The following is a 25,955-nucleotide window of genomic DNA, read 5'->3' as shown; positions in this document are numbered from 1 at the left end:
GATAGTGTCAAACGCAGCACTGAGGTAGCGCATTCCCCAGCATCAGCGCACGTCAGTAAATCGTTTGTAACCCTAATGAGGGCGGTTTCGGTACTGTGTCCTTTGAGAAACCCAGACTGGAACTTATCAAAAACGTTCTTATCATCTAACAAAGCTAAGAGTTGAGTTAGCACCACCTTTTCAAGAACTTTGGATATGAAAGGGGGTTTAGAAGCGGGCCGAGGATTTAGTCAAGGTTAGGCTTTTAATAAAGGCTGAATGCTGGCTTGGTCAAAATAATTAGGGATGCAGCCGGAAGTACGGGAACAAAGTCAACTAAGTCTATTAATGGTTTTAAATAGGAATCTAGGATTATGCTGGTTACTGCTTATTACGTTACAGAAGTAGTTGGCTCTTGCGTCTTTCATTTGTTTGTTGTCAGAAGTCAGGTCCATCATATTCAAATGGCGGACATGCAATTTAGTCTTTTTCCACCTCTTTTCTGCTCTTCTGCCCAATCTGACAAGACTGTAAAGGAGCGGTTTTTACAGGTAACTTTGGCATCTAAGGTAGTCCGACAGAGATTGTTAAAGCTATTGAGGAAATCATTAGCTTGAGATAGTTCAGATGGAGAGCAGTTAAGTAGGCCTAAAAAAATAGCTGAAATTTTGAAGCACTATGTTCATTTAGGATAGGGGAACGTATAATACTGCTAAGGTGTTTCGGGGCAGCATGGAGTCAAACAGAGACAAAAACATTTTCCAAGACCATAGAACTGATACTCAGGCCATGTGTGGCCACGGTTCGGAGTTGGATCAGACAGATCCTGGACTAGATTAAATGACTCTGTGATATTTAAAAATTCAGTTGCAAAATCATTGGTTGAACCATCAATGTGGATATTAAAATCACCTGCAGTAATAACTGTCAACATTTAAAGGCAGGGTAAGTAAGATTTTCCAAAAAAACAACAATGTGTAGACTCATGCAAAAAGAATCCCTCTCGATCACCACTAGAAGTGTGTGGCGGTGTCTGTCTCTGCAGAGACGCGGCCCTCTGCCTGGATTTCCTTAGTCTTTTCTTAGTTTGCTGTGTTCGGGACGTTTCTGGGCGTCAACCTTTGGGCAGTGGTGTGCAGCCCCCAGTGGAATGGGGCAATGGAAAATTTCAAACATAGAAGCCTCAAAACTAGAGAATGCATCTGTAGTAAAGGGGGAACAACCAAAACGTTTTTTAAAAACATTTGGATCGTATGATCGTGGATAGGCAGTCAGATTACTGCGAGCATCCCCTGTAAGGGATGAATGACTTGTTTCACTTCTTATATTGCAACTAATACTTTTACACGCGCATATTCTGTTACTTACTACAGAATATTATCTCTCCAGTTCTTAAAATTAAAGCGAAAAATGATTACTTCTTCTATAAGTTTAAATAGGCTATTTATGACTGAATAAGCAACTATTAAAGTTCATGTTAATTTGAGCCACTCAGGTGGATGACTGTGAGGAAGGCCAACGGTGTATTTTTTTACTTGTAACCTTATAAAACCTACGGGTATTATAACCTTTTTCCTCTACTTGAGTGCCGGGATTTGAATGCTTTATGCCACATCCTACCCATGGATGAATCCATATATCTTCATCTTTAATGGCAGCTAACTCAGTTTTGATTGGAGTCAATTAGATACAATAACGTGACGATGTGAGAGTGAGGAGAAGGCAGATGGAGTCAGAGACACGAACAGCTCCACGCCAAGGATGTTGGGAGTCATCAACTCTGTGTGTGTGTGTGTGTGTGTGTGTGGGCAGGATGTCCCACAGCACAAGCTTCCTCCTTCCTTCCTCCTGTTGGGGCCAAGGCACCGGGTCAGCTGGCACACACCAACAGGAGGGAACTGGAGTGTCAAAAGAAGGAAAGTCATATATTGGTAGTTTCATGTATTTCCCAAACTTCTGAAACCAGACAAATCACAAGCACACAGAATTTATTATTTTATACATTTTAATGGAAATATTTCCTGACGACTGTTAAATAATTCTTCTTGCCACTCCTACAGAGGTGTGAAGGATCACTGTACAGTAAGCTTTTTCACAGTATTTCTTACAGTATTTACATCCTCCATCTCCGCTGGCCGCACACATTGAAGCAGCACCTCCTTTAGCAGTGGGTGAGTACATTTACAAAGTCACATCTGCAAGCCAAGCGCTGGGTCCCCGTACACAGCGCTCAAAGCGTGGACAAAAAGTTTCTATCCGCATACAGTGGGAAAAAAATCTCTTATCTGTACAGTGTTTCTTAAAATGAAGTTAGTACATTCATACACAAAAATAGTTAATCTCAAATGAACTGCAATGCAAACCCTCTGATGCTAACCATTTTGGTATGATTAGAAAACAACAAAAAGGTGTGAAATACAATGTTAGATTGACTCCGTTTAAAACTGCTTTAAAGCGAACAAAGAGTGAAATCGTTGACGGCCAGTGTGGAACAGCCAGGCCGCTACAAAAACGGTCTTTAAACAGGGAACACACTTGTTGTTTGGCTTATTTTCACCTTACCCAGTGTGTAATGTCATGAGAAAATTGTCAGCAAAGTCGTCTTTGTGTCCAGTAATGCTAAGAAGGTTTTATTATTCAAAGCGTGAAAATGATACTCTGCATTTATACTTGGCATTGTTTTCATTCTATGGTCTGTAGATCCACAACTTCTGAAACAAAAAATGTCAAACTTCATCGTCAGTGCAGTCAACAGTGCAAACCTCGAGCTAACTTTCTGGTAAACAAAATAAGTTACAGCTAAGACGTAGAGCAGGAGAGATCAGGTCTCATTTTCTCACTTAAGATCATTTGCCTATGAATACATAAAGGCCCATCAGTACATTTTTCAACAATAGAATATTAACTTAAGCATTTGTAGATTAAGAAAAAAAAACACATCTTACATTACTGATGTAAAAGAAAAACCATTTAAAGGTCCAGTGTATCGGACTAAGTGCTCTCTCTGACCATGATGCATTGCTGCAGATGAAACTACCCAACAGTATATAAAGCAGTTAAAATGAGCTCAGCCTGAAACATCTGCAGCAGTAAAATGCAACACACACATGAATGCAGCAGGAATATGAATCCAGAAACATCAGATATAATAAAACACTGACAGGAGCGTTTTAACGGTGTAGGGTTGGTGTTAGTATGTTTGCCTAAGTAACGGACCTGAATACTTCCTCCACCTCTGGTTAGCTCACCCACAGCCTGACTGCGCCTGTGTTACGGCCTTCCGGTCAGTCAGCCATGAAGTGTGCAGCTGAGCTCAGGGCGCAGTATAACAGTTAGTGAAAGGCTGCGTGTTGTGTTTGCTGCCACAGGAAAGAAATAAAAAGTCCCTGTCTATGTGACGGTGCTGCGGCGTCTTCTGGAACTCCGGACTGTGAACAGCAGCTACGTAGCAGCTTCGAATCAGGCTAAAGTCAATAAAACAGCTTAAACCCGGAGGGGGAGCTGCGGAGCTGGAAGCCACGGGTAATCAGAGCGGTCACATGACTGACCGCGTTTCCTCTTGTTGTAATAAAGTTAGCTGCTAACTAGCCTTTCAGTAACTAATATACTGCAACCTGAGCTTATCGGGACACTATGGCTGACTACAGTAACGTAACTACTCCTCAGCGGCGACCAGCGCAAACACTGAAAGCTCGAATACGATATGTCATCTCCGATATCACGCATTAATTAATATTCGAATATATTCGATATATATCGCCCAGCTCTACATACTTAAATATTATATTCCATTTCTGCCAGTAACTCCTCCGAAATGTTACACACTGGACCTTTAACGACATGAGAAATAATTCATAATTCAAGACTTCGGAAAGAGTAGTTTGACAAAGCGACACTAACCCGGTGTCTAGCTTTTTACAGATGTCAACAGATCCATCTCCATGACAACTGAGCAAACTCCATCTGTTGACCGAGCGATGCAGTGCAAAGCTCCTGAAAAAGCAAGTAAGTGAACCTTGAGTTGAAATTGTTCTGTCTCGAATCAGTACCTTAAGATTTAGTTGTGGTCCACTTCTATTGGTTTAACTCCTCACCTTGCTGCAGTGACGTAGACGTGTTCTCCAGTGTGCGTTGGTACACCGTGACATCACTGTTGGCTATGGTTACAGATGCAGCGGACTTGAAACTTTCAACCGAATAAGGCAGTTAAAAACACCGCTTTTCAGCCTGGTCTTTAAGGCCCCATCAGTCATTTTGAGAGTAATAGTAGGTTCCAAACTTGTGTTCGATGTTGATGTGATCGTGGATTGTGCCTTTAACGTACTGTATGGTTACGAGTGTTTCTCAGAGGAGGACGACTTTCCCTAAGAAAGGGCAAGGATCCGGGCCCTTCAGTGGTTTGGGAATGCAGTGTGTGAAGATGATTCGGTGCTGAACTTTTTAATGCCACAAAACACAGTGGGTAAGGAGACCAACGGGCCAAATGGCTGCTAAAATATTAGCACACTCCTGAATAAGTGCAAAGTTTTTAGGACAACCTTGGAATGTGTTTTCAGTTCAACACTACATGTATAGCTCTAGTCTTTGACATCAGTGACTGCTAGAGTGTTGGATATAATTTCAGAGGAAACTAAATAAACCTGCGAGAAAAGAAAAACTTTTCTCTTTCAAAATCCCAAACTGTGTCAACAGATGAGGTCCTCTCGGTGTCAGTGTCCTCTATTAAGTGAATGGAGAAATTCATTCAGTGCTCAGGGAGTGCAAATGCCCCTTTTATCCAGGCTGAATTCCTACCAGGGTTTCAGGACTGTGCATTCAAGCAGCAAGCTCACTAATTTGGTCTTTGTCTGCTAATCTACTAAGCAGATTACGCCACTGTTAGTTCCCTAAAGTAAGGGCCTCTCGATTATTCTCAAATTAAAAATGCACAACTGACGTGGGTGATTTGAGCTTTTTCAAGACTATTTCTCTGGTAGCTTCCTGCTCCCAAATATGTGCCGTCATATGAGTACATATTTCACTGAGTAACTCTAAAAGCCATTTAGCCTCACACGGCCCTAAGGCTGTGGCTCTGATCATCACTTCTGAGGATAACAACCACTGACACATTTCAGATTCCATCGTGTCATTTCTCAGGTTAACTGTCCTGACTGAAAACCACGAACATCGGTTAGTCTCTGTCCGAGATGAAGGGCTGCTGCTCACTGGGTAAATTATTAAGCCTGTCAGTAACTTGAGACCTGCAGTGGAGGACAAAGGTCAGAGCTCAGTGTCCCCCCCTGCTGGGCCTATGAGGGGTTACATATCCTGAAGCGCGTGTGGGTGTGGGAGAGGACGCATCCCCTTCTGGAGCCCGGCATGTATGAACATCTTCTGAAGACACATGCTGAAGCTCAGATTCATTCATGAACGCAGTCTAATCAGATCAGTGGCTGCGTCGATGGCGGGGAGGCGGAGTGAATCCTGTGCTCAGCTTCACTGTGACAGAAGCCAGTGCTCGGTGAGGTTTTCCTAAGAGACTGGTCAGTGTCAAGGTATCTGCCGCTTTCAAAAAGCCAAATACAGGACCGTTTAAGAAAAACGACTCAAGTAGAGGTCAAGAGTTGTGTTAAATTGCAGCTTGTTAAAAGTGAGGATTTGCTGCTTTTCTTACTTATAAATATAACTTGTAAACTCAATATTTTGGGGTTTTGGACAGTTGGTCGGACAAAAAATGAAATTTAAAGAGGTCATTTTGGGCTCTGGGATGTTTTGCTTTCACTATTTTTTGGACATTTCATAGATAAAACAATGAATTGAAAAAATGATCTGCTGATTACTCGATAAAATAATCAATAGTTGCAGCCCTAGACTTAAGTGACATCACTTGCTTGGGCTTGGAAACTACATATTTACAAGAGAAACCTTTCCATTGCAAACTGGGGACCACAAAAGGTTTAATACAACTTTTCCACATATGCAGTAGAACTCCCCAGCACCTGGAAACACTGATGTGTAAAGTCGGTGGAGTTCTAGCATCAGATACTCTGTGTTTCCTTCTGGAAAAGACTACGTTTCTGGAGTGTCAGATGCCATCCTCTTCCCATCCAAGTAATAAGTGATCTCCTGACAGCAGCACAGCAGCACAGCCCGAGATAACCCATTCCTGCCTCTTTTTGAAAGCTACACTTGATTTGGCCCCAGATACGACTTATGCAATGTCTGATTATGTAACAGAATTTGGCTCCGAATGTGGGATGTGAACGGGAGTGGATTACACTGTGGGGCTGAGAGCGCTCTCTGATGTTAAGATGGCCTGAGCAACAGTGCTACTGCCTCAATCTCAGCAGAAGAAGGGAGATATGAAACAAAACTGGGGTGGGAGGAGATGAAAGACGGTAAGGTAAGGAGGGAGCAGACACGGGGGGGGGGGCATAAAGGAGGGAGGAGGGTTGGCGGTGGGGTGATGGAGGTTGTGATTTTCCAAGAGGTCTGGACAGTTTAAATGGAAAGTTTAACAGAGCGATTCGCTGTAACCATAAAAGTCAAGAAGGTGGAAAAACGGTCTGAGGACCGAAATGCACACAGAGTTCAGAGTGACATTTACACAGGTCCCGTCTTTTTAACCATCTACCTCCTCTCCTCCTGCAGTATCACTCAAGTCAACACAAAGCAACACTTACTGAAGCAACCCAAACTGAAGAGCTGTTTCACCTGAGATGTTAAATAATCCACAATGTCTTCACAGAAATAAATTAATGCACATAGAGCTACTCTCACCGATTGCTATAACACAATAGTGATTCAAGCTACAGCCAGTCCATGAAAAGCTGTTCCACACACTCAGTGTCTGGTAGGTCCTTCCGGGGGAAAAGTCCACTAGCACACAGAAAAGTTTGTTTTACGTTTCTCGCAGCAGCATTTTGCCTGGAATAACTAGAAGAGGGACTGCCAGAAGCTCAAACTGCAACAACAGAACAGATCTGAGGAAAGAGACGACACAGCCCACAGGTGATCTCTGGGAAGTGCAGTGCAGAAATACTGCAGCTACCAACACGTAGCACCAAAGACGGAGAACACAGAGGAAGGATCGCACAGATTAGAACTTAAAGTGTTACAGTATCTGCAGACAGGAGGAGGAATGGTCTCAGCGTACACACCACAGGCAAAATGCCTCTGGAGTCAGTTTCTAACTATGATGGGGCCAAGGCATTGAGCCATAGATACAGCGCACAGAGAACAGGACAAACTGTCTGTCCATGTCAGCATCAAACCCACAGTCTTGTCCCTCTTTTGACCTTCATTACCAGCATTGTGGAGCATTTTGGCGCCAGTGTGCCAGACAGTAAAGCAGGTTTTAAGTCTGATCTCTAAACTCAGACTGCAGTGCTCACAATGCCTTGTTCAGCTGCCCTAAGAGGGAAAGCAAGATGTCGGGTTTATCAAAATAAATAAATAAAAACAACCCCAAAATGAAGCGTACACAAGCATACACTCACACACAGAACTCATGGAAGTTTGGTAAGTCTTGAGCTAGAGATGTGACAGACGTGGAACCAAGTTGGAGGAATGAAAGAGTAATTGCGCTTGTTGCAGAAAAGGATGCCAGGCAGACCAAGCAGTGGTCCATCAACAGCTGGCTCACAGAGGAGAGTTCCCACCCTACAGGAAGTCCCGGCAGAAAACCTGTCACACCCTCCCTCCTGTCTTCCTCTGTGCCCTCTCATTCTGGGATCTGCAGGGCCATCACTGCAGGTTTGGTCTTGAAGTACTGGTTGAAACGTAGCACAGCGTACCTGCAAGAAAGAAGAGGCGGTGACGGCACAGAAGGAGCGAATAGAAACTGTAAGAAGGTAAAATATGTCAAACGGATAGCTTCACATGTTGATACAAGGCGTAGTCCTCCGTTTGGTTATGTACTGTACAGTCAACATCTGGGAGGACCCATCACGCTGTTAAATTTGTATTTCACTCGGAAAGTGGAAGCTAGCAAGCGTAGCTTGCTAACGTTGGCACCTTTACGTCTATGTTCTTTCAACACCCGCTGAGTCATCAGCAGCTCATGCAGTTAGCGCTGTGTTTGTCCCACATTGTACAAAGGCAGGTGTAGGGCCGGGCGATACGGCTTATACATATCTCCACATTTCTAGGTTATGCCATGATATACGATATATATCTCGATTTACACATTTTCTAAAATAACATACAGTAATTTCTCAAATAGTGCAAACACGTGATGGTCTTATAGACCACGATGCATTGCTGCAGATGAAACTACCCAACAGTATATAAAGCAGTTAAAATGAGCTCAACCTGAAACATCTGCAGCAGTAAAATGCAACACACACATGAATGCAGCAGGAATATGAATCCAGAAACATCAGATATAACAGGAAACAGGGAACTACACAATGAGTATTTGCAGAACTTTTACCTGTAGTGGAGCATTTTCACAGTGGGGTTGGTGTTAGTACGTTTGCCTAAGTAACGGACCTGAATACTTCCTCCACCTCTGGTTAGCTCACCCACAGCCTGACTGCGCCTGTGTTACGGCCTTCCGGTCAGTCAGCCATGAAGTGTGCAGCTGAGCTCAGGGCGCAGTATAACAGTTAGTGAAAGGCTGCGTGTTGTGTTTGCTGCCACAGGAAAGAAATAAAAAGTCCCTGTCTATGTGACGGTGCTGCGGCGTCTTCTGGAACTCCGGACTGTGAACAGCAGCTACGTAGCAGCTTCGAATCAGGCTAAAGTCAATAAAACAGCTTAAACCCGGAGGGGGAGCTGCGGAGCTGGAAGCCACGGGTAATCAGAGCGGTCACATGACTGACCGCGTTTCCTCTTGTGAGTCAGACAGTGACCTTCAACAAGACCAGTTAGCTTAAGTGCCAGTTAGGTTTCATGTTGCATTTCAGGGGAGTAAGAGCCTGAAAGTAGTGCCCCCTTTCCATTTACTCAATTAACAATCACTTTTGAATTGAGAATCGATTCGGAATCGAATCGTGACACCAAGAATCGGAATTGAAGGTAAGATCTCAGCTCTATAAAATTTCTTCTTTTTGGTAATTACAATTTTAACCAAATAAGTGCACAAGTCAAAACAAACAGCAAGGACATATATGCTCATTTCTTAGCAAAAAATAATTTTCAGCTCAATTTTAATAAATCAGCTTTCTATGCAGCAGCAGTCACGTAGCAGAGAGGTCTTTTTTTGACAGTCAAACATGCAAAGAAGGAGAGAGATTCACTCTAGCGCTGCCTTTCTGTCAGTGAGGCCGGAGCGACTGGATGCTGTGTGGAAACTCAAAAGAAACGAGAGACGCGTTGGCTTATGGGTTTTTGGTCTCAGTCTTTCATAATGCTCCACACTGACAGGTCAGACTGGGTGTCTCAAAAGAATCTATCACTTATACCCAGCACGGGGGGTGGCCACACACAGCTCGAAACCTTTAACACACTCACACACACAGCGACTTACCCGAGGAAGTCAAAGTCGATGGAAGAGTATTTGGCCTGAATGAGCGCCCAGAAGCCCCAAAAGAAGTGAGAAGCCTTGAGAGAGACAAGTCGAAGTAATGTGAGACACTGTGGGTGTGAGTGTGTAAGAGATATAGTGGGGGTGTGTGTGTGTGTGTGTGTGTGTGTGTGTGTTTTTGCCAGCATATTCCTCCTCACCAGAGCAAACTTGTTGACCTGTACGTAAAGTGTCTCCAGCTCTCGCGGGCTGACCTCCTCTGTTTTCTTGGTGAAGAGTTTGTATGCATGCAGGTACTCTTTGAGCCAGTCCATCTGCATCTCCCGACTGGGGTACAGCCCATAGTCCAGCTCCGCCATTCCTGAACACACACAGTTGTATAATAACACAAAGTGTATAGATAGAACATGAAATCTAACATACAAATCACACTGTGGTTCAACAAACCTGCAAATTCATTGAAGTGGTTGCCAATGTCGAAGGCCTGGTAGTTGTAGCTGGAGTATTCATAGTCTATGAAGCGAACGTGACCTGAGAGACAACAAGAGGACACATACAGTGTCAAACAGTTTTTCTATCTCCTCCAGCCACAGAAGAAGACTTCTGAGTCCAAGGTGTGTGCAGCTTGTGCTGTTATGTGTGTACCTGTTCCTAACAGCCACACTTGGAGGAACTCATGGTGCTGCACTGTTTTGCACAGTGATGGCTTTAGAGCTGCCTACTTTCTCATCTCGGCACACCTGGCTAATCGCTGTGTGAAATGGGCATGCGTGTCAGATTTGAAAAGTTACAAAAATTGTCAGACACTTCCCACAATGTTGGAAAGGTGTGGGCAGATTTGGTTTAAGACACTGTTTGACGATCTGACATACTAAAGACCCCATTTACACCTGGTATTAATAAGCAAGCATCGTCATTTCCTTGATTCTGCCTGGAGTCAGATCTTAATATGCAAATGAGTTAGGCGGAGCAGGGGGACTGCCTCCAGAGTCTTTTAATGCAGTGCTGCTGTATGGGCTCTACTTAGAGCTGAGGAAGGTGGTTGTTGTTTGATAGCCAGCTTGAGAAAGCAGGAAGGGGTAGAGTTAGGGGCCATTCAGGTGTCGCGTCTTTTGTGCGCACAAATTCATTATTTTCAATGGAGACACGCGACAATGGCGCTCAAAACCGAACACCTGTCGAGGCGCATCCGCGGCGCACCGAGAGGGAAAGATATCAACTTTTTTTGAATGCAGCTAGGTCATTAACCAATCAGCTCCACAGGACTTGCTTCACCCTCTGTCCAAGGACGTCACGACATCCGGTTGAAAGGTCAGCCAAACTGAAGTAACGGAAGATGGGAGGGCGACTGATGTAACTCTTGGCAGCAGTGTGGGGAGCAAAGCCAGCGAAATGAGACTGATCATTGAGGGCGTGGCAGAGGATGACCATCAAACTAGCAATGCACCATTTAGGTAAAAGGTACCTACCCTCTTTGCTGTTGTGGATGATGTTCTTGCAGAGCAGGTCATTGTGGCAGAGCACCACAGGGGAGCCCAGTGTGGAGAGATGCTCCTTCATCCACACAATCTCCTGCTCCAGCACCGCCTTGCTGGGAACCTCCTGCTGAATTCTGGACAGGGAGCACAGAGACAGGGACAGAGATGAGGTAAGGTCAGCGTTTTCACACACACTCCAGTTTCTTCTCTTGGACTGTTGGGACAGCGATGCTGAGTGTCTGCAAACACAACACTGGACCCACGAGCATGGCAAAGCAAAGTGACAGAAATAGTTTTACTATTTGTTATTGACCAAAAACAAACAGCTTTTCCTTGTTTTGGGATCATCACAAAGTGGGAACATGTGTGAAGTGAAAACAACTGAGACCGACATGCACAGACAGCACACAGGCTCAGTGGGCCTGCTGGCTCCTGGGAGCAGTTACAGAGAAACAAGTTCTCAGTGGACACTCGTGGTGCTGCAGAGCATCCTGAGTCACTATGGTTACACTCCTATGTCTCCCTTTGACGTGAGTTTTCAGATCTGATTATAGACATCTGTGATTTATTCCATCACTGTATGAAAATGGCATTCATGCATTTCTCTCCCGCAGCTGCATTTCTTTAAATATTTGCCATTTCTGTGCATATGACACAGGCCTACTGAACATTCCCCGGTCATATGACGCACATCGACCACTTCAGATCATTGGCATGAGTCAGTCTGAAAGTGTTATTATTGGCTAGTAGAGAAAGGGTTAAGTCGCTGAGTTAGTGCCTCAGCCAACCAGACTGGTGTGCTGAGCAAAGACCCCTGTGCTAACTGTAATGGGCTTATGGGGCTTAATCCACAGTCAGCCTGATAGCAGGAGATGAGAGAGGCTGTATCTCACACACACACACACACACACACACACACACACACACACACACACACACACACACACCTCACCTTGGAGATTTCTACCTGGCTCGCTGCCTCTCCTTCACCTGCAGCCTGAGTCTCACCTGCCTGGTGTACAGCAAAGATATCACACTGCTGATCTATGGGTGGTGGCCAGTATTTTTTGTCATCTCTACAGGAATAATAATTATGTATCACACCGGAATATTACACATCACATCTGGGTTTCTATACAGTCTGCTTCAGACCACAGAGCAACAAGTGTCTGCTGTCCAGGACCAGGACACTCTAGCTGTCTGTGTAACCAAGGAAGAGAGTAAAGTGACCTGATACACCGAGCTAAGCAAACATCTGCTGGCCCACTGCATGCCTCAGACTCCCTAATCCAGTCGGCTATTATTGTTACAGTTATATAAGCCACATGCTGGACTTAATCTAATAGCCATCAGAACAAAGTTATCAGCAGTGACTGGGCAGCTGGCCAGGTTATGAAACGGTCTACCTTGGTCGGCTCCACAGGTCCAGTGCCAAGATGCAAACCGAACCATCTTCAACCTGAACTCTTGGAAACTGTTTTTCCTTCCTCTTTCGCAGACATGAAAATGCAATTTCATAAAATGCATTTCTCAACACCAAATGCACCGACCTTATGTGTGTCAGCCCAGTCAGAAGTTATTTGGATAAGCTCTAGGTGTTATAAACTCTCAGGTTTTACAGTATCTTTGGTCAGAAGCAGTCTGATTTATATATCACATTGGCTGTTTAAACGTTCCTTCCTTCCATAATGAACCACAGTATTTCAACAAGGCATCAGTTTGCCTGTTATATTTCATAACTACATAATCAGTTCTAATATTCATCCCACCTCTGAAAACCTTAACATCTAAGAAACCAGACTAAGAGTCTACAGTCATGCTAGCTGCTCTGTGAGGCTGTACTTGAGCTAAATGCTAACATTAGCATGCTAATATGCTCATAATGACAATGCCAACTGATGTTTATCATGGTCATCTAAGGGTACGTCCACAAAAGGACAGTTAAATTTGTAAACTCATCTTTATCTCTCTGTTTCAGCCCTCCCTCCTGACTAAAACTGTGTTTTTCTCCCCCAATATGGAGCTTTTCAAAAACCGTTTCCAGAGTGTGTAAATCTTAAAACGCTGTCTTAGTGTTTCAGTGTGTATGGGGAAACCGGAGCTTTTGCAAAACGATGACATATGCTGCCCAGTGAGGGTCAGGGGCTGTGTGCCAGTAAAGAAGACGACCTTTGGTCACCTCTTATTTCCTTGTGATCGATCATTTTAAATGTCGATATAGTCGAATACACAGCAGAGCTGTTGTCCTTTATCTGGATTTATGTTGACTTTTGATGATGTCGTGATTACAAAATAAGGATTGTATCACCGCAGGGCAGCAGCTTGGGAATGACTGCTGGTAGCGGCAGCGGCGGATGGCCGCCCACCATTGAGTCTGGTTCTGTCCGAGGTTTCTGCCTCTTAAAGGAAGTTTTTCCTTGCCACTGTCGCCAAATGCTTGCTCATGGTGGGATTTGTTGGGTCTCTGTAAATAATATTATAAAGAGTACACTCTAGACCTGCTCTATAGGAAAAGTGCAATGTTATGAATTGGCGCTATATAAATACAACTGAAATGAATTGGTTAACAGGTTCTGTTTATGACATGCGATTCAATCACTATTTCATACTCGTCTCACAACAGTAACAGAAAATATGTCAATGAGAACAACTATTTTGTGAACTGGGCTGCATTAAAACACAGTACAGGTGATGACAGAGAGCAGGAGGCGACTGGGCCGAGGTTTAACACTCGGCAGAGTAACCGGATGTGTCTGTAGCTGGCCAGTCACAGTTTAAAAAGACAACTCTCTGTCGTCCCTAACTTTCTCTGTGATGGTTCATTTTAACATACAGCCAATGATACAGCACAGCTGTTGTCATTAACCTGGATTTATGCTGATTTTGTCAGATGACATCGCAACCATAACATAATGATGTGGTCATTTCTGTCTCACTCCTTACCAGAATGGCGTTAATAACGTGAGTACAAGTGATGGACAGGGTGCGGGATTCCTTGTTTTGTGACGCACCTGTGACTAAGACTTTATGGTGTGCAAGAACTTTTCTGAAATTGTGACACGGTGGTCAGCCAACTGAAAACAGGGCAAAAAGAAGGGATTTAGCCTTTTTTCTACTGTTCAGGTGTTTGTGGACACTGTGGACAGAAACGCCAGTGTTGACGCAAGTTGTGTTTTAAATATTACGGCTTAGTTTAGCAAGTTAGCATACTAATATTTGCTAATCAGCACTAAACACAATGTACAGCAGATGGGAATGTTACTAGTATTGCTGGTATTTGATCAGGTATTGCAGGTATTATAAACCAAAACATTGGACAAATTAAAAAGTTGACTTGATGATGGCGCTAAATGACAAGTCAGAGGATCGCCAAAGTCAGTAGGATTCACCATCTGGGGACCATGAATGTCTGTACAAAATATAATGGCAATCCATCTAATAGTTACCTCTAGAGCCATGCTAGTGTGGCTAAAAACGCGCCATCACTAAAGAGTACAGGTGTTTGTAAAGTTTGTGGTCTGTTCTGGCAAAAGGGAGGCCACCTGCTAGTAATATTAAACTATGCAGGATCCTCTCACTTCTTGAAATAATCTTGACTCCACAGTAAGCCGGACATCTATTCTGTGTGCACATCATGTTTTAGATAAACTACCTCTGGTACCTAGAAAATTAAACTGGTTAACTTGTTACATCATGGTGCAAAAATGTTTGATAAAACTACTTCACTCAGTGCTCTCAGATGATATCAGGCTCGGGGGAAATTGACTCTGTCCTCATAACTAATGTCACAGGCAAATCAGGCTGCGCTTCATGAGCTATTTGCATCATTATCATTGTGTGTGTGCTGAGCCATGAGCAGGAGCACCAACCGAGAAATACTGAGAAGCAACTGAGAAGCCAGATTTCACCTGATGTTGGACGCTTGGTCGGTGAACTCTGTGGCCACGAGGGAGAAGTACTTTCTCATCTTGATCCAGAGGTTGGGTTTGGGGATGCAGCCATTGTGTGCATGGATGGCATGGATACGAGCCATCTCCTTGGCTATCAGTCTGAGAGGACACATGGACACACAAAATGAAAAATAAAGTTATCATCATGACTAAATATAAACATGAAATCGGTACATCATTGACTATACTGTATTAGTCTCCAGCGACAGACAGGCCTGCTGCAGGATTAAGATTAGGGCTGGGGCGATTCACTGATGTAAGTGATTACGGAAATACAACGATTTGCATAACGTGCGTCAGCATGTCACAATGAAGTATGGATTCCCCCGGAGAACAAGCTGCAGCTAAAAAACCTAATCCACAATCACCTAAAGCAGTGTTTCCCACACATACACTTTACTTGGGCAGGCCGCCCAGGTATATTAACGGCCATCTAGGTATATTTGGTGACCCAAAGTTAAAGTAGTTTGTGAGTATACGGTGGAGAATTAAATAGAATTTAAATGGTGACATAAGAAATAACTAGAAAGGGTATTGTGTTAATGTATTCTTTCATATATATATATATATATATATATATATATTTGCAGAATAATGCCCTGCAGTACATACTTTGTTTCTTGTTAAATTTGTTTTTAAATGAAATTTTGAAATATTAATGAGACGTTTTTGATATTTATTTTGAGTAAATTAATTGTTACACGTTTTCACCTCCTCCCTACTCTGTCTTCCCTCCTTGCTCTACTGTCTTAAGTTTGAGCCTGTGTCTCGTGCATAAAGAAAATAGTTCCTTCATGAAACTACTCACAACAAGGTCTGTGGATTATCTTGAGTAACCGGGTCATGATTTCTGGAAAGAGACGTTGCTGTTAAGTTTTTCAAAAAAAAATTTTGGGGCACTTTGAGCCCCACAAGCAGAGTGCCATATAGTCCCACTATATTCAAAAAATGCAGACATCTCTACGGCTGATCTCTCCAAAACTTGAACACTGAAAATTCGGAAACAATCTAGATGGATAAATAGCGCTACAGGTAAGAGGGAAAATATGTAGTTTTGATTTTGGGGTGAAATGTCCCTTTAAAGTCTCCAACGATCTACTGTTGTCTCTTGACTCTGATAAATGTGCCATATTTCAATACATACTCCGCCTTCAATACAGTTTACCATTCTATTCTCCTGAACTGTCTTGAGTGCCAGGTCGGTATCCAGGGTAGCGCCTTCCAGTGGTTCGCCTCCTACCTAACAGACAGATCTTTTTCTGTCAAAACTGGAAACCTCTTCTCCTCATCTGCTCTCATCACCTGTGGAGTACCGCAAGCCTCCATTTTAGGGCCCATATTATTTGCCTTATACATGCTCCCTTTAGACTCGATCTTCCACAAATACAATATCTAATACCATTGCTACGCTGACGACACTAAGCTATACCTCTGTTGGTATCACTGGGACTCCACAGATGGATTTATTCATTTGTGTGACTTACACTGAACTTTTTATTAAACTGTCTCCCACAATCCTCCAGACTTCCAACTGTGTTCGAACTCCGCCCATGGACCCAGCTTTTAGCTACCATTGGTTAGTCTGACCTATGACCCGTGATGTCAAGGTACAAGGTAATTTATTTATCATTATACAACAAGTAGTTCCGACCAAGCAGTCTGACTGGTCAGTCAACTAGACATTTAGAATGTGTTCAAATCAGCATGACAGCACACCTGCTGTGAAAATGTTGTTCTTGAAAGGTTAAACACCAACAAACATGGACTGAAGCAGAATATTTCGTTAGATAACATGTTGTGAATTTTGGAAATTATTACATCTATTGTTTTTTAATCAATTTTGACTTTTGATGCTTTGGAGTTATTGGAAATGTTTGGATCACATGGATACTGTTCAGCCTTGATGTTCCACTCTGGCATCCTCCATCCGCTGAGTCGGTGACACAGCGCTACTAGCTTAAAAATACATGTTAAGTTCGCGGACGTAGTAGCTAAATCGGTCGATATATATATATATATATATATATATATATATATATATATATATCCTACAGTTATTAACATTTATACATACACGTATACACCCAGGAAATCGGACTGCAATCGGAACCCCAACTTTTTCCCGCCTGGTCCATCCACAACTGAACTGCCAGCTAACAACGCAGCACCAAAGCAACTTCTTCCTTGACTAACTCTTAACTTGGCACCATTATCTGACACGGCTCACACACATACACCTTAATTTGGCCTTAAACACAACAACACACGATGGAGAGGAACTTTAAAGCTCCCGCTGCATGTGCTTTCTTTTGTGCACGCTCAACATACAGAAGCAGATCTTTCAGGCACTCTCACACACCCTTTTGTTCTTTAGTTTAGTGCATTTACAGTTAGATTTCATATTGTGTGTTTTTACTATAATTATCTCTTGAGTAAATGCTTGTGGATATACATGCTAGTAGCTATTGATGGTCATTTTGGTTGCAGTTATTAATTTAATATTAATCAGAGTATCAAATTGATAGTTTAGTATATTTTATGAAACTACATTAATTAACTGGCTATCAATTTTCCCTTCTTTAAGAGTGGTGCCCCGAGGTGAACACAAGTTCAATTCTATTATTAATTATTAATAATAGTAATAATAATAATTATTATTATTCTATTATTTAATATAAATATTGATGCCATTTAAACCATAATTCCCTACACCTCCCATTAGAACCTGGTGAAAACAACAGTTAGGTCCCTCCTTGACTGCCTTCAGGATGTGAAATATTGGATGGCAAAAAACTGTCTTCAATTAAATGATAGTAAGACAGAAGTGGTCTTATTTGGTCCCTCCAACTCCATCGGGGGTTTAGCTAATCACCTAGGGCTTTGGAACAGTTTACCTTTTTCAAATAAGTGTTCCCCCTCTGTAGACACTTTAAGGCTAAACTTAAGACCCACTGGTTTTCTCAGGCCTTTGAGTGTCCTTAAGGTTTTATGCTTCACTTTTTACTCCTCTGTGTTTTAAATGTTCTTTTTCTTTACTTATTTAGTTGTGTATGGGATAGTATTGTTATGTTATCTCTACTGCTTTTTTTTGCGGATACCATGTTATGTTATTTTATTGTACATCACTTTGGTCAACTCTGGCTGTTTTTAAATGTGCTTTATAAATAAACTTTATTTAATTTCATTTAATTATTCTACCATTTCTGAGAGAAGTCAGTAAAAATCCTGAGTAGCCCCATGACTCTGTGTCCCGACCTGACAAGTTCACTAAAATCCCTCGTGCTTGCTGCTTCAAAACGACTGTTCCTACAAGTGGCTCTAGCATGAGGCCTGATGACTCTTCTACAGTGAGGTGTTGGTGTTGCATCAGTGAGTCAACAAGTTAAGTCATACACCTCTTCTAAAATGAAGAGTAAGCAAAAAGCCTTCTGTGTCTGAAGCTAGGCCTTAAATATCTGAGTGACAACATCACTCCAGCGGAAACCAGTGGGCCAGTCACTTTGGTCAACTCTGGCTGTTTTTAAATGTGCTTTATAAATAAACTTTATTTAATTTCATTTAATTATTCTACCATTTCTGAGAGAAGTCAGTAAAAATCCTGAGTAGCCCCATGACTCTGTGTCCCGACCTGATTAAGGAAGGATCTCTGACATCCTGCGTCCCAAGAGCATCCCCCTGCACGAACTCATAGCAGATGCCGTTCTGAAAGGTGCAGTAGAGGTGAGGGGCACAACCATTAGCATGTAGCACCTATAGGAGGGACACAAAAATACACAACACATAAGAATTAGGCGGGAGAAACAATTCGGAAGCACTTCTTGATTTACTGGGGTAAATTCACAGGATTTTCACAGGACCAATTTGACTCATTAGCTTTTACACTACCTGAAAGCTTTTGAGCTCATTGTCTCTGTCCACAATCAGCTCCGTCTTGTTCCCATATACTCGGACCAGGACCACGTCCTCTGGACTGTCGTCCACGTAGCAGCCCACTAGCTTGTTGGTGGTTCCTTCAGTGAAAAGCTGGAAGAGCAAGAAAAGAAATCATATGACCTCTCACAGAGATACAGACAAATACCTCCAACCTCTGACTGTATGGCACCGTATTGGTTCCCAAACAAAATCTTGAATGTGAGTGTTCTCTAGTCATGTTACTAACTCGACATCTTCTCTCTCCCGTAGTTCTGTGCTTTCTCGTTTCTCTCCTCTCTCCTTCTGTCGCTTTCAGCAGGTATTTCTGCCTCCAGAGCTGCAGAGTCTGGATCTGTGGTTGTGGGCCACCTGCTGCCCCCGTGTTCCTGCTCAACAACTGCTACTACAGTTGTTGTTATTAGTCTTATTATTATTATTATTATAATAATCAATCATTATTATTACTGTTTTTGTATTATTAATATTATTACCAATACCATTACTATTATTTTAAATCTCAATGTGAATCTGCTCTTGAATTGAATTTTATAAAGCTACCAGCTGTCTTCAGGTCAGGATCAACAGTGCAGACACCATGCAGCTCTGACCTACATGAGATACATGTATCATAGAGCAACTATTACGTTAACTAAATCACTGTCACGTGTGCCTTCAGCCCACAGATTTACGTCAGTTACAAGATGATGTACTGTATTGTTCTGTACGACCTGGATATGGCGCAAGTCATCAGGCTCCACCTTAAGAACTATTTCAAACATGTATGTCCAGTGATTTTTTTTGTCCAACACTACACTCAAGTACGAGTGACTTGCATTTTTACGTACACTGTCATGTTTCCAGAGTAAAATTACTACATACTCCAAACATGGTTAGAATTGGTCAACACTGGGCAATTGGCAAACGAGTACAGGCAAAATTGGGTGGTTTTAATTAGAAAATGTACAGATGAAAGTGACGTTCATTTGTGCTTATGGGTCCCATCATGATAGCAGCCTGAAACAGGATGTTGGTCATGGATGTTGTTGTCGTCATATATGAAAATGAACTGTCTGACAAAAATAAAACACATCAAAACTTCTCTTCTAAGTGTCTGCCCATGCCTCAGTGGGCCTCATTACGATTAAGTCAAACAATTGTTTTTCCTCCTGTAGAGATTGGCAGACTATCTACATGACTCGTACGGCACTTCTAAACCACTCATGAACTTTGTTCAAACTGAGAGAAAATTGTAAACACAAGACGACTGGTGAATGGGACAAGTTCACTAAAATCCCTCGTGCTTGCTGCTTCAAAACGACTGTTCCTACAAGTGGCTCTAGCATGAGGCCTGATGACTCTTCTACAGTGAGGTGTTGGTGTTGCATCAGTGAGTCAACAAGTTAAGTCATACACCTCTTCTAAAATGAAGAGTAAGCAAAAAGCCTTCTGTGTCTGAAGCTAGGCCTTAAATATCTGAGTGACAACATCACTCCAGCGGAAACCAGTGGGCCAGTCCATCCCACTGCAGTGGACACAATAACAACATACACACTGCCTGCATCTCCCCCGGCCCAGACGCTCACTCACACATATCTGGCATTCCACACGTGGCTGACCACAAAGATGGGCGCCCAGGCATCCCTGTTATGACGTACATACACAAGCATACATGCCTTTGCTACCACATGACTGATCCCTTCTACCCACAACACAATACACTGCTAACACCGGCGATCAATACATCGACAGACAGCGATAAGCTTGGACCCAGACAGAGGTAAACATTCAGCCATATACTGCCTGACGTTTTATTTTTTTACTTGAATGAGTATGTTCTGTGGCCTGACTGATGGCGATATGAGGCGGCCTCCCTTTGGCAGAGTCGTATCATTCTGTCTTCAGCATGAGAAAGTTGTAACAGGAGACTCTGTTGCTGTTGGCACACACTGCTGTTTTCAGGAACTCAGCATGTGTGTGGGATGTTTGGAAATGGACAGTGTGTATTTACAGTAAAAGTCTTCCTGTCCAGCTGGCGGGGCGAATCATGTGTTTCTGTCAACAGTGCTGCCCTGCTGCTCTTCACCACACTTAGCGCTTCCCGCTCCCATCAAAACAGTGGTCCCGCTGCTCGAGAACATCCTCCCCAACTCAACCAAATGACACTTTGTTTACATTCATCTCACACTCTCCTGCGCTTTCTGCTGTGACCTGGTTCACGAGTACATTGCCAGGCATGCAACTGTACCACTGCCTCTGAAGTCTGTCAGACCTAAGCACCCGGTGGGACAAAAAGCCTGTTTGGGTGGTGGTAAACAGTGTCACGTTCTCAGCTGCAGGTGTGTGAATGGGTGGGGTATCGGATCCGGGGGGATTAACCAGCAGGACGTAAACACATGGTTGCCTTAGCCGTGTTCAAACTGTGCCACTGGAGAGTAATAGCAGTAAATGGCCTTATCGTGTCCACTGTCAGAGCTAATCCAAAGACGTTGACACATCAGTCACTTGATCCTTTTACATGGACTCAATTATGCATTTTCCTTTCCCTGACAAGCCGAGTATCTAAAATGGACTGCTCAACAACTAGGGCTGCACAATTAATCGAAATATGTTAAAAATTGCAATATGGCCATGTGCATTATCCAAATCGCAGAAGCTGCGATTTTTTGATGACGGTAAAATGTGTGACAAAACAGCTTTACAATGAAGTACTGTCCAGGTGGTAGAAAACATGTTTGTTTGGTGCAGACCAACAAATGTCACATCATCATTAATTTTAATAGTTTCACTTTCAGTGAAAATGAAAATTGGGATGCACAAATTATCACTGCCACTTATCGTGAATCATATCACAATCGTAATTTCTGTCAAAATAATCGCAATATGATTTTTTTTTACCATATCATGCAGCCCTATCAACAACACACGTGTATGGTGTTTGTAGTGATGGTGTGGTGAAAGCATATTGCACAAAGACTCCATCTGTTAGTTTCTAATTCAGTGATATATATATATATATATATATATATATATATAGATTAATGTAACAGCCTGTTCACTCATCTTAATCTAAAAACTCTGACAGACTGCAGACTGTACAGGACTCAGCTGCTCGGCTGTAAACCAGGACCGAGAGGTGCGACCACATCACACCTGGTTCAGCCTCTTTACATCGGCTCCCTGTTGGTTTCAGGACTGATTTTAAGATCTTGTTGATTACTTTTAAGGCTCTTCATGGCCCCAGACTATATTTTAGACCTTGTAATCCCTTATGAACCTTCACGTAGTCTGAAATCTTCGGGCAGGGGTCTCCTGTCTGATCCTGAGTCCAGGATGGAAACTAAGGGGGACAGAGCTTTGGCCATCAGGGCCCCAAAGCTCTGGATCAACCTGCCCGAAGACATCAGGCCGTCTGAGTCAGAGTCTTCGCTTAAGTCTCGTCTCAAAACACATTTTTATCTGAAAGCAGATCCTGATTTTACCTGAACTGGCTGTTTATTTTATTGCTTTAAAAAAAAGTATTTTATCATTCACTGTGGTATTTTATTTCTCTCTCTGAGAAGCACTTTGTACTTTGTTTTGATAAGTGCTCTATAAATAAAGTTCATTATTATTATTATTATTATAATAATATATGCGCAGATGGTAAGACACAGTTTTTTTCTCAGTGAGGTTTCTTTTGTTTATTTCTATGATTTCAACACAGATTTGTTGTTCACAATTTAGCATTATCAGGGGAAAAATAGGGTGAGTTTACGGCGTCCTTTCGGATTTTAACGCGTCAGAGATGCAGGACGTGTGTTAGCAACCTGTCCCTACAGCTGCTGCTGCGAAGCTAACAGCCAGAGAGGACGAGACGGTTTCCCAGAGCCAGCACAGCAGCTCCAGACAGCGACGCTCACAACTCTGCTGCTGCTACAGCTAACATCACAACAGCAGCAGATCCTGGCAAACTAGAAAATGACATGACACATGTCGAAGTTAGTTTCTTTCAACTGACGAGCAGTTGGCACCTGCCATCAGTGCGTGAATGGGGTGAATGACATGTAGTGTGGCGCGCTCTGAGTAGTCGGAAGACTAGAAAGGCGCAATACAAGTACAGTGCATTTCCCATTTTATTATCGGCAGCGAAACTTTCTCTGTCAGTGACCACAAACAGATACAGATTAGACTACAAACTCCGTCTGACACACTTTCATCATGGACATAAGGGGCGTAATGGTATACTGTGGCATGGTATTTTGCTATGTGAGCGGTGGGAGCTGAGACTGTCACTGATCTCTCTGACTCCAAGACAAAGCTCCGTCCCACAGAGCTGTGTTCAGCAGGACTCATTTTGCAGTGTGTCTTTGAACCCCAGGCAAGCAATACATGAGTCCCCAAATGACCTTTTGAGGCATTTTGCTGTGACAACAGCTCAGAAAGGCTGATTGCTGAACTTACCAGAAACTCCAGGTTCAATTATTTTCCTCTAGACGCTCTCCTTTCTGCTCCTGTCATTGAGAATTCATGGATAATATAATAATAAGTTAGAAGGTTTTAAACTTTAGCAGACACACCGTCACCTGTATTTGTAGAACAGGCACAGATCTGTGCATTTGTTATTTGACCTGTATGTTTGCCTTCTGTTTGAGTCTCTCTGTTGACTTTATGTGTATTGATGCCATCTCTGTATATCATTTTGCCTTGTAAAATGCTAAAGTACACCATTCACCACATCATTTACTTTGGGGAATTAGTTATATATATATATAAATAAAAATATAGTCACACTGTTTTAAAACCACCTGACGAGAGCAGAGAGACATAATAAAGAAGCAAGGCTGGATATCAGTAACCAATTCAACCAGCTATAAAACAGTCAGCACAAGGTGTGTCTGCACTCTCTCTCCATATTTCTCAAGCACACAGACCATCACGTCACCTCCAGCTGGCCGCTGACACCAAGATGACGGCGCCTTGGCTTTCATGCCACATTTGGCGCTACGTGTTGTGTACAGTGACACACAGATGGGAGGTGTGAGTCCAGGCTTTTGGGGGTAACTAACTTAGCGTTGCTGACTTTAGTTTGCTAGCTTAGTTAACAGAGCTCGGGTCTGAGGACGTCTTAACTAGCTCAACTCAGGACGGCCACACAATATGAAACATTAGCCGACGTCTCCGTTCCCGAGCAGGTCGGAGTGTACAGGACACGTTACAGGACACGGAGCTGGCCAGCGGGTAGCCTCTCCTCCTGGCTGGCTGCTCACGTTAGTGCTCGGGGATGCTACACAGCTGCCAATCTTAGCCTAGCCTAGCCTAGCATACTCTGTACAGCTAGCTTAGCGGCTAACGTTACCTTGGTCTTGACATGGCTCGTGTCCCACGCCGGTCTCAGCTCTGTAATGAGCTTCATCGCCCCCTCCGTCACGTTGTGTTCGTCCACGAAAATGGGAATTTTTCTGATTACCGGCGACCCGACGGGCACATGTATCTGCGTCTCCATCCTGCAGTCGTGTGTTTGTACCGTTAATCTCCGAGCCCTTCACAGATATGTGTACAAATTACAGCATGCAGGCGTTGCTTGGCTTATAAATGGATGTGTTTGTGAGAATGACTGAAGTTTAGCTTGCGAGATTGTTCTTGCTAGCTTGCAGTTGCAGTAGTGATGCGTTAGGAGCAGAGAAGATGTCAAACTGCCGGGCACAGATGCTCGTCGCCGGTTTTCTTGAGAGCAGTCAGCGCACGGTACCATTTCCTCCTACTTGGCTCCGCCCGCCCGGGATCATCCGATTGTGCCGCCGGTTGAGACGTAGCACAGCCGAGCACGCCCATTGTTTCCGAGTGTGTCCGAGTGTGTCCGAGTGGTCCGAGTGGAGCCCGGGTTCAGCCGAATACCAAGTGTTGCGTGCTGCTGGCTCCATGGAGAAATGCAGGTCTGGCCGACTAGACTCTAACTGTACTTGTACGTGTTTCTGAGAGGCTACCTTTCGGAATGAGCAGCTGTCATATGACAAAGACATAGTTCATGTAGTCAGTGGTTAATAACACTATGGACTGGCACACCTTGGTCTGTTATTCTACTTTGCACATCTTCCTGTTTTTAAGTAAGCCTGTTATAGCTGATTGTAGGCCTAAGGCCTGGCGTAATGGAGAGGCAGTAACGTGGGACTGTGAGTGTGTGTGTGTGTTGTGTGTTTATGTCAGTGTGTGAGATGGAGAGGTAATAGAATATCTGTGTATTTGTTTTTCAGTGTGTGCATTGTGGATGCACCAAACAGCATTATGCAAGAAAACCACAACCAAACCTATCGCACACTGGTTTGGTTTTTGGTTACAAGCGTCAAAATGTTAATTTATCATAAACTACTCTAATGATTACTAAGTTTTCATATTTTTTTTTACAAAAACAAAGTAGTTTTCTTCAGGTTTAGACGTGAAAGCAGCAAAGTGTACTACAGATACGATTAGATAAGATCAAACTGATTGAAGGGGAGATTAGGTGATACAGCAGCACAAGAGACAAATACAACATACAAACAAGATAAAAAACTTTTTTTTTTAAAACAGAGCAAAGAAAATTTAACATTAGGAGAGCTACACGATAGATAAATGTTGAGGCAGTGTGCAGTGATGGGAATCACGGCGCGCTGAAGGGAGCCGGATCTCCTGGCTCCGTTCCTTTCAGAGAGCCGGCTCTTCGTTTGGTGCCACCTCTGCTGGTCAGTTACTTTCTCACTTGTTGCAAGAAATAAACACGCAAGACTCTTCATCTGCAAAAAACTGAAATATTCTGTCATATTGATGGTTAAAAAGTGGGATGTGTGAAGAATAACTATCCTAGTTGCATAACAAAAATAACTCCCTGCTAATGAAATCACATGGTTAATAAACAATTACACACCTCTACACAGACACATACAGTATACTTCAATTTAATTTGTATGATATAATATGAAACAAAAAATATATCCGCAAGCGGCAATTGAAGCGGGGTTGAAGCTTTTGATGTGGACCTGGTCAGAGGGGCAGGGACGTGACAGAAGCAGTGAAATGTCCCAGCAGAGCCGGCTCCCATCGTTCACTTAAAGGAGCCAGCTCGTTCGCGACCGACACATCACTACAGACAGCGGTTGTTTCACCACAGTGATGTAATTAGTTTACAGTAACTTCACATTGGACAGACAAAATAGCAAAAAATAAAGTGTCTTA

General features: G+C 43.1%; 1 protein-coding gene across 2 annotated transcripts; it reads right to left on the bottom strand.

Annotated features, from left to right (window-relative positions):
- Positions 1-1,966: 1,966 nt before the first annotated feature.
- etnk2 (ethanolamine kinase 2) lies at positions 1,967-24,540 on the bottom strand. 2 transcript variants are annotated; one of them, XM_044167220.1, is made up of 9 exons: positions 24,103-24,539; positions 18,741-18,878; positions 18,484-18,605; positions 14,814-14,954; positions 10,897-11,039; positions 9,875-9,958; positions 9,628-9,788; positions 9,431-9,504; positions 1,967-7,754 (listed from the first exon to the last, which is right to left on the bottom strand). In XM_044167220.1, exons 1-9 carry the CDS (start codon positions 24,247-24,249, stop codon positions 7,682-7,684), a joined length of 1,083 nt encoding a protein of 360 aa, XP_044023155.1. In that variant the 5' UTR covers positions 24,250-24,539; the 3' UTR covers positions 1,967-7,681. The 2 variants fall into 2 exon arrangements, with proteins under 2 accessions (XP_044023155.1, XP_044023145.1); XM_044167210.1 differs by lacking the exon at positions 9,431-9,504 and having other exon boundaries at positions 24,103-24,540.
- Between the last annotated feature and the right edge of the window lie 1,415 nt (positions 24,541-25,955).

This window comes from Siniperca chuatsi, linkage group LG2 (assembly GCF_020085105.1).
Source record: "Siniperca chuatsi isolate FFG_IHB_CAS linkage group LG2, ASM2008510v1, whole genome shotgun sequence".
Lineage (NCBI taxonomy): Eukaryota > Metazoa > Chordata > Actinopteri > Centrarchiformes > Sinipercidae > Siniperca > Siniperca chuatsi.
Note: the sequence above shows the minus strand (reverse complement) of the source record. Positions and strands in the feature narration are given on the sequence as shown.